The sequence below is a fragment of the Enhydra lutris genome, unplaced genomic scaffold, assembly GCF_002288905.1.
Source record: "Enhydra lutris kenyoni isolate GAN:26980312 unplaced genomic scaffold, ASM228890v2 scaffoldscaffold45, whole genome shotgun sequence".
In the NCBI taxonomy this organism is placed as follows: domain Eukaryota; kingdom Metazoa; phylum Chordata; class Mammalia; order Carnivora; family Mustelidae; genus Enhydra; species Enhydra lutris.
In genome coordinates this window covers 12,119,218-12,131,694 of record NW_019154129.1, presented here as the reverse complement: position 1 = coordinate 12,131,694, position 12,477 = coordinate 12,119,218, and the positions used below count along the sequence as shown (strand labels likewise).

Below are 12,477 nucleotides of genomic sequence, written 5' to 3'. Positions count from 1 at the left end.
GATGTAGAGCTAAAGAGAAGCCTTGAGTTCTGGAAAAGGCCAAAAGAAGCGCTTAGCTTTTCCTGTGAACCCCAACTCCTGCTGGGCTTGGGTTCCCTCCCAGCTATTGCCAGGTGGCAGGTAAGGTGTGCCCTCTTCTGGACGGGGCAGGAGATCAACCCTGGGAAGTGGGGAGAACCACGGTGGCTCAGGGAGATATTTCAGAGAGGGGGTAAATGGAAGGCGCTGGGTTCCTATAAGAATCTATATGTGAACAGATTATTAGGAGACTAAAGAGTAAGGACGTTAATGCCGTGCTTGGAATGCAGAGGGAAAGTCCGTTTGCGGTGTGGGTGATGGTTCCTCCCCTCTGGATTCAGGTCCATTTGGTTTGTCCCAGAGTCCCGGTCAGCATCTTCTCGGGGCCTCAGCGAAGGGCATCCTGGGACATGTAGTTCTTTGGCGGGCTTCCTGCGGCGCAGTCCGTCGCCCTCGGTAGCGAGGGGACTCTATTTCCCGAGGTGCCTCGTGCCCGGTGGTGGGGGGAGGGCCGCCGTGGCGTCGCGGCCCGGGCCGAGCTGGGGGTTGGGGCTTGGAGGCCGCGGTAGCCGCGGCGGTGGGCGAGTGTCCGTGTGGCCTGGTCCGGGCTATGTCCGCGTGAGGACGCCGCTGACGCCTGCGTCCAGGCCCCGGCCCGGCCCGGCTCGCCGCTCACCATGGGCTCCATTCTGAGCCGCCGCATCGCGGGCGTGGAGGACATCGACATCCAGGCGAACTCGGCCTATCGCTACCCGCCGAAGTCTGGTGAGCGGCCGGCGCGGCCCCGGGCGCGCGGCAGGGCGAGGCCTGGGGCGGAACGCGGAGTGGGCAGGACGCGCCCGCGCGGTGCGCCCCGCAGACGTGCGGTGGGTTCTACTGGGCCGTGGGTTCTACTGGGCCGTCCCTGCGCCTCACCGCCCTGGGCTCCGCGCGACCTCCACTCAGACCGTGGGTGGGGCCCTGGGCTTTCGCGTCCCGGCCCCTCCGGCGGGGTGACCTTGGGTCAGTCGCTTCGCCCCTGTGCTCCTCAGCTCCCTGGTCTGCACACAGGGGAGATTGAGTGGGAAACCCCTAGGGCGGGGTTGAGGTTCCTGGTGCGACGCTGGCGAGGGGTTAGCACGGTGCCTGGCGCTTCGCTTGTGCTTACAAAGTGGTCATTGTCAAAGGGATTGACATCACGCCATCGCCAGTTTTGGCTTTCTTTGGTGGCTTAGTGTGACGACCCGGCCAGTGGTTCTGAACACTCGCCGCGCCATCTGGACAGAAGCTTCGCTCTCTTCTGACCACCTGGTGCCTGTGAATATGGTGGGTGGGTAGGGGGAGTGGCTCTCGGCCCAAGGAGATTATGATCAATGGGGGAGAGGCTGCGAGTCCTGGTTGGAGAGGAACGTGCCTGGTTCTCTGGCCTTTTTTTTTTTTTTTTTTTGGTGGCAGGGAGACCTGAGACACCAGCGAGGAAGTTACTTGCCCAAGGTCTCAGCTGGTTGGAAGCGTCTCTGGGAGCAGAACCACAAATTGGACTCCCAGTCGATTTGTTCCCACTCTGCTTTGCTGCCTGTAAAGAGTGTGGCCTGACCGAGAACGTTAGCTTGGGTTCCTCCCTTTCCATCTTCTCATGGGGGTCATTTGCCATGGAAAGAAAAGAAGGAAAAGGACAGATAATTTGGACATGAGGGAGACTGTGAAGTTGGGTCTCCTGATCCTGGCTTCTGAAGAATGTGTTCTGATCTGGGGGTCTCCTAGACCTCACAGTTGGCCTTGGGACACCCACCAGGCCAGGTTTCCTTCAAATGTAGTCCAGGACCACCCACTGCCACTAGTGGGGAAGCTTATTCAACGTGCATCTCGCAGGCCCTGCCTCGGACCTGCTGGGGCCTAGGAACTGGCATTGAAACCCTTTCTCAAGTGAGTCTGATGTCCACTGAAATTTGAGAACCGCTCTGCCCTGATTTTGGAAGTCCAACAGGGGGTGTGTCTGGGAAAATAGAGGGGGTGGAGATAGCACAGTTTTTGGAACACCCAGAAGTGGGTAGAAGGACTTATTGCCTGCTTATGTCCCAGGCAGAAGTACGGGGCAGCTCAGCCGGGTATGGGGATCCCCTGGAGGCCGGTGGGCTGACGTCCCCACATGTGATTGAAGCGGTTGTTTGAATTCATCGTCTTCCATCTCTGATGTTCTTCCATCCTCTTAGGCTGAGTGACATTCTGGAAGCTGCTCTGCGCTCTGGGTCACAGTTTCCTTATCTCTACAGTGGGTTGATGCTTGTACACTGGTCAGAATAGTGCACCTTAAGTCCTCAAAATACTGATTGCTGTAATGGCCTAAAAAGAATATTAGGTGGCCAGTGCAGGCCGTAATAGCACCTACCTGTGGCATGGCAGAGGTATCTGAGTTTAATGTGGCATTTCCTATAGAACCTGGGACTAGGACACACTTTGCCTGGGTGTTTGGACAAATCACAAATACAAGGCCTTTATAATACCACTTTCAGATTCTGTGTGGTAGACCTTGCTAATCATTCGGGACACTCTTTGACACGAAGTCTGGACTTGGTTTCAGAATCCATTAACAAACACCCCGGTCAGCCACAACTAATCGATTGGGTCTGGCGCCCACGGTGAATGTCGTAGGCTACCTTAGAGCACCACAGCTGTGCTCTCCTGGACCTGTCCAGTCCATAAGCTGTCCTCTCGGCTTCCTTGTGCCTCGGGCCACCTTGCTCAGGGAGGTTCGGTCTGAGAAATGTTCTTAGCAGTACTTTCATATGTTTCCCCAAGGGTGGACTGGGGAGCCCCGGGGGGGTTCAGATGATTTTTAGGGGATGGCCCCATGGAGCCTTCAGGCACCTGATGAGAAAGTATCTTTTCAGGTCTCTGTTAATTTTGTTGATAATATCAAACAGAGAAAAATGATTAGATGCTAATTTTTAAAAACACATCTATAATTTTGTCCAGTCCATTCCAGCTTTTTTGAGATAAAATTGACATAACGTTGTGCAAGTTTAAGGTGTACACACTGATGATTTGATATGCGTGCACATGGGGATGCACATCCTGTCCAGTTTTCTTCTGCTTATGGAACTTTGAGCATGTACTGCAAAGGTATCTAGCTTAAATTTAATAACATTTGCTTTGTTTTCATTGTATTTATTTTTTCATTTTACTTTTTAAGTGGTTTTATTGAGATATAAAATGTGTGCCATACAATGCATTCATTGTAAACATATGATTTGTTGACTTTCAGTAAACATACAGAATTGTCCAGCGGTCACCACAGTCAGGTTTTAGACATTTCCAGCACCGTCCAAAGTTTCCTGGTGCCTCTTTGCAGTCCGTCTGTGCCCCTGCCCGGCCCCCATCCCATTACTCTGATCTGCTTTCTGTCTTTAAATTGTGCCCTCTCTGGACACTTCATAAAAAAGGAATCATGCAACATGTAGTCTCTCTTGCATCTGACTTCTTGCACTTGGAATGATGTCTTTGAAGTTCATCCCTGTTGTAACAGGTGTCTTGCACCTTATTGTACAGTACAGATATCATACATTTTATTTGCCAGTCAACAGTTGGGTTGTTTCCATTTTTTGGCTATAATGAGCATTGGTGGTTCAGTGGTAGAATTCTCGCCTGCCAACACTTATTATTGTCTACTTTTTCTTTCTTTCTTTCTTTTTTTTTTTTTAATAGGCTCTACGCCCAACATGGGGCTTGAACTCAAGGTCCTGAGATTAGGAGCCCTATGTTCTACCTACCTAGTCCACCAGGCACCCCTGTTGTCTACCTTTTTCACTATAATCATCCTTGTGGGTGTGAAGTGGTATCCCATTGTGGTTTTGATTTGCATTTCCTTGATGACTGATGATGTGGAACACCTTTTCACGTGCTTATCAGCCATTTGTATTCTGTGTGTGTGTGAGAGAGGGGGAGAGAGAGCGCGCGCGCGAGCGAGCCAGAGCGTGCACGGCATGGGCACAGGTGCCAGACGTTTATTTTTGTCTTTTTTTTTTTTTTAAAGATTTTATTTGTTTGATAGACAGAGATCATAAGTAGGCAGAGAGGCAGGCAGAGAGAGAGGAGGAAGCAGGCTCCCTGCTGAACGGAGAGCTTGATGTGGAGCTCTATCCCAGGACCCTGGGATCATGACCTGAGCTGAAGGCAGAGGCTTTAACCCACTGAGCCACCCAGGCGCCCCTGTTTTTGTCTGTTGTTCATTTTTTTAAAGATTGGATTGTTTGTCTTCTTACTCAGGTGTAACATTTCCTTATTCTGGGTACAATGATACAATTCCTTTATCAGCTCTGTGACTTGCTAACATTTTTCCTAGTCTTTGGCTTGTCTTCATTTTTCTTAATGGTGTCTTCTGAGGGTCACAGGTTTTAAGTTTTGGTTAAGTTCAGTTTGTCAGTCTTTTTAGTGGTTGATGTCTTTGGGGTTATATCTAGGAGATCTTTGCTTAGGCCAAGGTCACAAAGATTTTCTGTGTTTTTTTCCTCGGAAATTTTACAGTTTCAGCTCATGCGTTTGGGTCTGTGATCCATTTTGTTCCAGTATTTGTATATACTGCCAAAGCAAGCACTGGGATCCGTCTTGAGGTAAGGTTTTCATGTGTAGTTTCAGGTAAAACTATGTGTTCTTACTTTGCATGTGGATATTTAGTTATTTCATTATCATCTGTTGAAAAGACTATTCTTGTCCCATCCAGCTACGTCTGCACTTTTGTAAAATATGAGTTCACCATAAATATGAGGGTTTAATTCTGTACTGCGTGGCCCTGATCACACAGCTGGCCTGTCTTCAGCCGAGGGTCAGAGCGGGAGTGAGGACACTGTGGCTCAGCCGTAAAGAGAAGGTACAGACCTGCAGGAGGGGCCCGGAGTGTAGCACGTGCCCCCACGGAGGGCCTGGCTGTGGGCAGCTGCTGCCACAGCCTCACCTCCTGCTGGAGTTGTTCCTGTTAATCGTGTGTCTCTGAGGATGCCGCCTGCCCTGCCCTTGTGTTGGAGGGAGGTCGTGCTGGGACCAGGTCACCCAGGAGAAGTGTCAGAAGGGGAGGCGGTCAGACATGTGGCCTACCAGCCCAGGCAGTGGAGGGAGGGAAGGCGAGATATGCCCCAGACCTAAACCCTGTGTGTGTGTGTGTGTGTGTGCGCGTGTGCTTGCAGAGTGTTCTCAGCTCCTCCTCCTTACCGGAGCCTTCTCCTTGTGACGCCAAACTTCCGTCCTGTGGTGGAGGAACCAGAAGTCAGACGGAGCCTTTTGTCATGTGGCATCTGAGCCTGGGGTGTACGGTAGGCGAGTAACAAGTACTTGTGCAACAGGCCCCGAAGGAGACCAGCCCCATCTCCCTCATGTACGGGCTGCTCAGGCTGGGCTGCATCTGACCCCTTGGGGTGGCGGGTGGGGGTCCGGGGACTCCTGGGTCTCCTGCCATGTGATGGAGGGGCCCAAGGTGAGAGCCAGACTTCTGGTGTGTGTTTTTGTGTTGCTGGCTGTCTAGGAACGTCTCGTGAGCACTTGTGTTGGGTATACCCTTTCGGACTCGTTTCTTTGGTATCTAAAGGAAAGAGCCGAGGCCGGTGTTCAGATGAGAGAGGACAGTCTCTGTCATTGGGGGCATTCTGGGTCTCCCGGCCATCCCTGTTCCAAGGGAGGGAGCTTGTGCTGGGCCCCATGGGTTGGTGGCAGTAGGGTGGGGGGTGGAGAGAAGGGGGCTCCTCCTGCTCACAGGCGGCTCACCTTCTTGCTCAGGGACCTGCACCGTCCCCTCCAGTGTGGGGCAGCTCAGCTGGGCTCCTGTCCTGTCTCCGTCCTGTGCTGTTCACCGATGAGACCTAGTTCTGTGCTTCTGTTCTCGTCAGCTTGGTTTGGGTTTTATCGTTGGACTTGCTGCATAAATAAACTGTGTTTTCGGAGCTCCAGTTGTTACACTTCAGGTAAAAGCAAAGGCAACAAGAAGCGTAGTAAGTGGGCTGCGCTGGGTGGGCATCTGAGCACCTGTTCCCTGAAGCCGCAGCCCAGAGTTGCTGGGGTTCAGGAGCTTGCTTTGGCGCCCGGGCCCTGGGGCCCCAGGGAGCTGAGGTCCCACGGGTCCCTGTCGGAGTGTTGCCTGCGCTCGGGGTTCTGAGAGGCCGGGGGCTCGGTGTGCTTGTTTCTGAGGTCTCGCATCCTTTACTCAGCTCCGGGCGTGTGTCGGGGCTCAGCGACTCTGGGGCCCTTTCAGAGTTCCTCTGGGGATCGTAGAGAAGCTGTCACCCCCTGTTGACTTGAACATAACCTGGCTGTCAGCCAGCTCCTGGCAGCCTCCCTGGCCTGGGTTTGTTGGACTTTCCCGCCGACTCCGCAGCCCACACGGCCTGAGCTTGTGCTGTCTGGTGGCAGAGCCAGTGGGCCTTTCATCCCCGCGCCGGGAGGTGGCTGCTGCCGTTCCCTAGTCAGCCGTGGTGCTGAGGGCCCCCCTGCCCGGATAGGGGGGTGTGGGTGTGCATGTGTGTGTCCTCTTCCTCACAGGTGGGGTGACCTTTAGTGTTTACAACACACCCATCCACAAACATGGACAAGTGAGGATTAGTTTAGCACATGAGATTGAACCTGGGAGCAGTCCTCTGTCCTCCACCTCCCCACAGTAGAGGTGCGGTGGAAGGAGCACTAGATTCTGAGTCCTGAGGCCTGAGTCTGGCTCTGGTCTGTGGCCTTGAGCCAGGAGCTTGCTCTCTGGCCCCATTTCCCTGACTCACTGGGGTTAACCTCTGGTTGCCCAGGCCTCTTTACTGTTGGGACTCTGTGAGTCCACGTGAGCGGGCAGGGTGATACCACGCCCTGCCCAACTTTTGTTTTCCAGCAGGCCCAGAAGTTTCCTGGAGGATGTCCTGTGCTTCCTGGATGACCCCGGCAGGCAGTGACCACTGCCGTCTGCCTCTCCTCCCAAACCCAGTGCCGCTGGGACCAGACATTTGTGTGGGACCGTGTTCCATTTGGCATTTCCTGTGTGCATTTCTGCATGGTTGTGTTGTCACCCAGCCTCACGATTCTGTGTTATTCCATGAAATGGTGTCCCATAAAAGGACGAATGGTGTCCCATAAAAGGACGGATGGTGTCACAGGCAACCCCTGCTCCGTGTAGCGCCTGATTCGGCCTCAGTGAATAACCAAGCAGTTGTTATTCTGCCAGCTGCCCCTGCGTCTGCCCGGCTCCGCCCCAGTGTGTGTCTGAGGGGGTGAGCGTCCCACCAGGATGGGAGTGCGAGGGAGGAGGAGTGAGGCCCTCGGCCTCTGCCATGGGCAGTAAAGCGCATGGTAAGGAACAGCGTGGGAGAGGGTGCGTTCGGCACGGAGTCCGTCGCTTGCTTAGTCAGAGAAACAGGAGGTGGCACAAGGCTTGAGGAGTGCCTGCTGGGACATGCCTCCATCTCCGTCTCAGGGATTTCTGCTGTGCTTTGCTCCTGCCTGGTACTGATTCGGGCCCTCCCACTTGGCCCTGGGTGCCTGCACCCAGGGCAGGCGCACTGCTATATTGGTCCCCTCCGGGTGGCCCTGGCATCCCCTGTTCAGATAACTGCAGCTTTCTGTTATCCAGACCTCCTGCCCCTCCTGCCACGTGACGTCCCCGAGTGACCAGACTCCCTGGGGGCCTCCAGGGGGGATCAAAAGAAGGAATTGTGTTTGGTTCATGGGTTACGAAATGCGTGTGTGTGTGTGTGTGTGTGTGTGTGTGTGTGTGTGTGTACACCCATACAAAGATCTTCCTTGACTCGCGATGGGTCTGTGTGGCCATAAATCTGTCATAAGCTGGAGTGACCAGAAGTCGAAAATACATCGAATACACCTAAGCTACTGAACATTGTTTTTCTGTTTGTTTGTTTTTAATTTTATTTATTTGACAGAGTGAGCGAGCACAAGCATGGGGAGGAGCAGAGGGAGAGGGAGAAGCAGGATCCCGGCCGAGGAGGGAGCTGGGTGCGGGGCTCGATCCCAGGACCCTGGGATCCAGAATCATGCCCTGAGCCGAACGCAGATGCTTAACCAACTGGGCCCCCTCAGGCGCCCCCATAGTGAACATTGTAACTTAGCTTCGCCAACCTTAAATGTGCTCAGAACACTTAAATTAGCCGACAGGTAGTCAAAATAATCTAACACAAAGCCTGTTTTATAAGTGTTCGATGGCCGTGTAATTGGTTGAACACGTACTGAAAGGGAAGCACAGAGTGGTGGTCCAGGCGCGGCAGGGTGGGGAGTGTCAGTTGTACACCCTGGTGACTGCGTTGCTGATTGGGAGCTGGGGCTCCTGCCACTGCCCCGCGTCCAGAGTGAGGATCCCACCGATCCCACGCACAGATCATTAGCCCGGAAAGATCCACATTCACAGTTTGAAGGATGGGTTTTAATGAATGCCTGTCACTTTTGCACCATCCTAAAGTCTAAAGCTTGTGTGTGGAACCGTTGTAAGGCAGGGACCACATATATATATTTAACATCGAAGTGTCACGGGCATTTAGAAAGTGTTCAGAGTGTAAGCTTGATGGGTGATCATGGTGAACATGTCGAATAGAACAGTAGCCGCCCCCCAAACCCTGGTGCCCCTTCCCAATCTCTGTCTCCCTTCTCCCTGGAAACCCCTTCCGACTCCAGCGCAGGTGCTGTCGCCTGTTTCTGGTCTGATCTAAGTAACTGGCTGCTCTTTGCTCCACACTCAGTGATGAGAGGCCCTGACGCTGCTTGTGGGGGTCTGTAGTCGGTTTGGTCTCTGCCGTCTTCATCCGTTCATGTGGAGGGGCAGTGGGCGCATTTCCAGTTCGGGCTCTTAGGGAAAATACTGCCCCAGACCCTCCCGTGACTGCCCTGGTGCCCATGAGTCAGATTGCCTGGGGTCCATGTTTCTCCGAATCGTGGGCAAATCCATGCAGCAGTGACTGTCCTAACCCTGGAAATGTGCAGTTCGGTGACATGAAGCGCTTCCACCCTGTTGTACAGCCGTCCGCCATCACTTCTCTTCGACTCGTTGGACCCTGTGCCCTTCAGCACCGACTCCCCCTTCCCCTGCACCCAGCCCCTGGCAGCTGCCACTCTTGGTGTTCGCGACTTTTGACGCCCCCAGGACCCGTGTCTGGTCACGTTGGCGCCCCGCAGTGGGTGTGGGGCCCTGAGGCGCGTGTGTTCGGCTACAGTGGGTTTTGCAGGCAGGTTTTTGGAGCTGCTGAGCCCATTCACATTCCCATCTGCTGAGCAGGGCCCGTCTGCTGTGCGTCCTCACCCGCGCTGGGGAGCGTCAGCTGCTTGTGATTTGTTGTTTTCTAACTTCAGCTGTGGAAATCTCATTGAGTTTGAGTTTACTTTTCCCTGATGACCAGTGAGGTCCCGGCACCTTTTCATATGCAAATCACCGTTCATTTCTCTTCCCTTTTTGTGAGGTGTCTGTTGAAATCGTTTGTGCATTCTTCACACTGGATTGTCCCCTTTCTCACTGATTTGTGGGAGTTCTTTCGTAAGTGCTGTTTATTACATTTTTAATTCTCTGGAAATTGGCTGTTGCTATGGCATTTATGCAGACTAGCTTAGGCAGGAGGTGGAAAGTACTGGAAGGCTGGTGCGGGGTGGGTCTCTGTAACCCAAGGGTGGGAAGCCAAGAAGTGGGAGCCATCTGAACACAAAAGCCTCTCATCCCCTCTGGGCTCAGCATCCTTCTGCTGTGACTTTCCCAAAGCTGACTGCTCCCCATCTGGGGCCCTCAAGGACCAAGTCCTTTGGTCTCTGGTTCAGTTCCATGGGAGAGAGAATCTACGTGTTGGTCTTGCACAGTCAGGTGTCCACCTTGACCAGCCAGCAGTGTCTAGGGGATGGGGGCTGCACGATCTGGTGGCAGCCGGGGCCCACCCAGTGGGTGGTGGAAGCTGTTTCCAGAAAAGGGCAGGACCCCTTCTCCCAAGAAAAGGTGGCTGCAGCCACTTACTCTGGAACTCTGTGAACCGGAATCTTTGCTTAGAGTTGTTTTCAGTTCATTGTTCTTCCCTCTGTGATATTGGGGATCGAGAGGTTTTATTGAACAAGATTCCACTGTGGTCAGGCCTTCATGCTGGAGTGGGGCTGGGAAGGAAATGTTTATCAGGTGGCTTTTCACCTGTGCAAGGCTCCTTTGCGTTATCGGCTACTTTTATCCTTAGGACAGCCTGAGATGTCCTGTGTTACTCACTGAGGCCTCCATGTTGCAGATGGGGACACTGAGGCCCACAGAGGTTAGCCTGCCCTAGGTCACCTAGGCTGCACAGAGAAGCGCTGTGGTGGCTATGGGCAGGACCTTGGCCCAGGAATCAGGGAGCAGGGTGATTAGAGATGGGTGGGACCCCCTTGGGGTCAGTCTTTTCTTTCTGATTGGGAACCTGCTCCCAGGCTGTGGGGCCTCCCACCTGGCCAGGAGTTTCAGGAGCCTCAGGAGCCTGAAGATGCTTTTCTTTCCTGAGATCACTCTGTGGGGACTGTGATGTTTTCATTGGATTGTCAGGCTCACCCGGGGCTTAGCCGCATTGGATTCGGGAAGCTGGTAACCGGGAACATCTGTCTTGGTAGAGAATGAGAAGAATTTTGGGCTGTTGGTGTCCATGAACTGTCCCCAGCCATTGCACATTCCTGCTCGGCTCTCCGCCTCCCCCTACTGGGGCTGCTGAGCAGGACGCGTGCCCAGTGTCCCAGGACCAGTTGTGTATTTTAGCAGGGGGGGTTGTGCACAGTCTTTAGTCATGTCATGGCTTACCTGGCAGGGACATTGTGATTTATAGTAAGAAATAAATATTTGTTTTTCACCTGTTCCTGTTGCAGAGCCCCTAAAACCCTTGGGATTTCCTAAGCGGTGAGTGGTAGAAGTGAAATCAGAGTCTTGATACTCAGAATGAGCCTTTCCACCACACCTGAGTGTTATGTTATGTTATGTTAGTGAGGAGATTTTGGAAAGCACCTAAAGATGGGTCCTGGCTGCCCTTGGACTCAGCCTTGTGATCAGAGACTGGAGATTGAGAGGGTCACCAGCAGCCAGTGCTTCAGTCAACCGTGGCTGTGTAACAAAGGCTCCATGCAAACCCGAAACGGCTGGGCTCGAATGGCTTTCCGGTTGGTGAGCGCAGTGAGACGCCAAGAGGTGGAGCCCTCAGGGAGGGCTGGGAAGCACCTGTGTCCTTCCACGTGCCTTGTCTGTGGCCTCCTCCATCTGGCTCCTCCTCCTACTTTTATAGTAAACTGGAGGTCTAGTAAGTGAACCGTTACCTTGAGTTTTGTGAGCTGCTCTAGCAAACTGGGGGTCATGGGAATGTCCAGTTTATAGCCAGTTGACAGGTGACCAGCTGGAGTGGGGATTGGCATCTGAAAGGAGAGGGCACTGGCGTGGGGCTGAGCTCTTATTAATCTGTGGGATCTGGTGCTGTCCCTGGGTGGGTAGTGTCAGGATTGAGCTGAATTTTTAGGTCACCCGGTCAGTGTGCACAGGAATTACAGAGTTGCTGGGTAGTGTGGGAGGGACACACAGGGGCTGGTATAATTGAGTGTGCTGCTCTGAGGACACCACCTCTGCCTGGTGCTGGGGCTTGAGCAGGTCACGTGACCTCTCTGTGCCTCCCGTTTCCTTGACTGCCAACCAGTAGTAAGGGTGTCATCCACCCTCCACCTCTGTTCATTCAGCCGATTTTTATGAAGCTCCTGTGTGCAGGCCAGGTGGGGGCCACTGGGGTACAGGATGGTGGACAAACTTGTGACGCCCTGGTTGGAGTGTGAACCAACCAGCAAGGGAAGAAAAACAGTGACCCCACTGTGAAGACAGTGGAGGCCGGAGGGTTTCTCTCGGGTAGACAGATGGCTCGCAAGGAGGTTGTAGGAAGCCTTCTACTGAGTGGCAGGGTGGGAGCATCCCTTTGGTCACAGGGAGTGGAGAAAGCTCCAGCATTCTGGGGGACAGGCCCGGAAGGTGGTGCTGGGTGAGGCGAGGTGGGCATTACAGAGCAGAGTCACTAGTTTTCGGGGCAGTGAGTGGGGCCTGGCCCTGAGGTCGAGGCATGGGGATGTGTGTGGCTGGAGATGGAATCAGTGTCGCAGGTCTGGAGCATCTGCAGTGCACGGAGGGAGCCTGCACCCCCTAGAACTGATTGTTCATGTCTTGCATTACCTGCAACCACACAGAGACTCGAGGCTGGGAGGAAGGTGAGCCACTGCTGGGAATTGCAGGAGGTGAGAATGTCAGGCCTGAGTCTCCACAAGGATCCAGGGTGCAGGCAGGGGTTCCGAAGGGGTCAGGGCTTGAGTATAGATATCCCAGTTTGTGTTTTAATCTGATCCCTCCAGAACTGTGAGAAGGCCCCTTGGGGACCACCCAGAACAGTAGGCTACATCACCTGGTGATGAAGCCACGAGCTGCCCCACAGCACTGGCTGTGATGGTGGTGGCTGAAGACCGCTCAGTTTCTTTCTCTGTATGTGTCCCATAGCTTGG

At 53.7% G+C, this 12,477-nt stretch overlaps 1 protein-coding gene across 4 annotated transcripts in view; it reads left to right on the top strand.

Annotated features, from left to right (window-relative positions):
* The first annotated feature begins 588 nt into the window (after positions 1 to 588).
* The window catches only part of LOC111156141 (mahogunin ring finger 1), a 54,751-nt gene continuing 42,862 nt past the window's right edge, over positions 589 to 12,477 (top strand). For all 4 annotated transcript variants that reach the window (XM_022516816.1, XM_022516814.1, XM_022516817.1 and 1 more), the window contains exon 1: positions 589 to 783. In XM_022516816.1, coding sequence (XP_022372524.1) covers positions 696 to 783 — 88 coding nt within the window. In that variant the 5' untranslated portion in view covers positions 589 to 695. The remainder of the gene's footprint in view (positions 784 to 12,477) is intronic.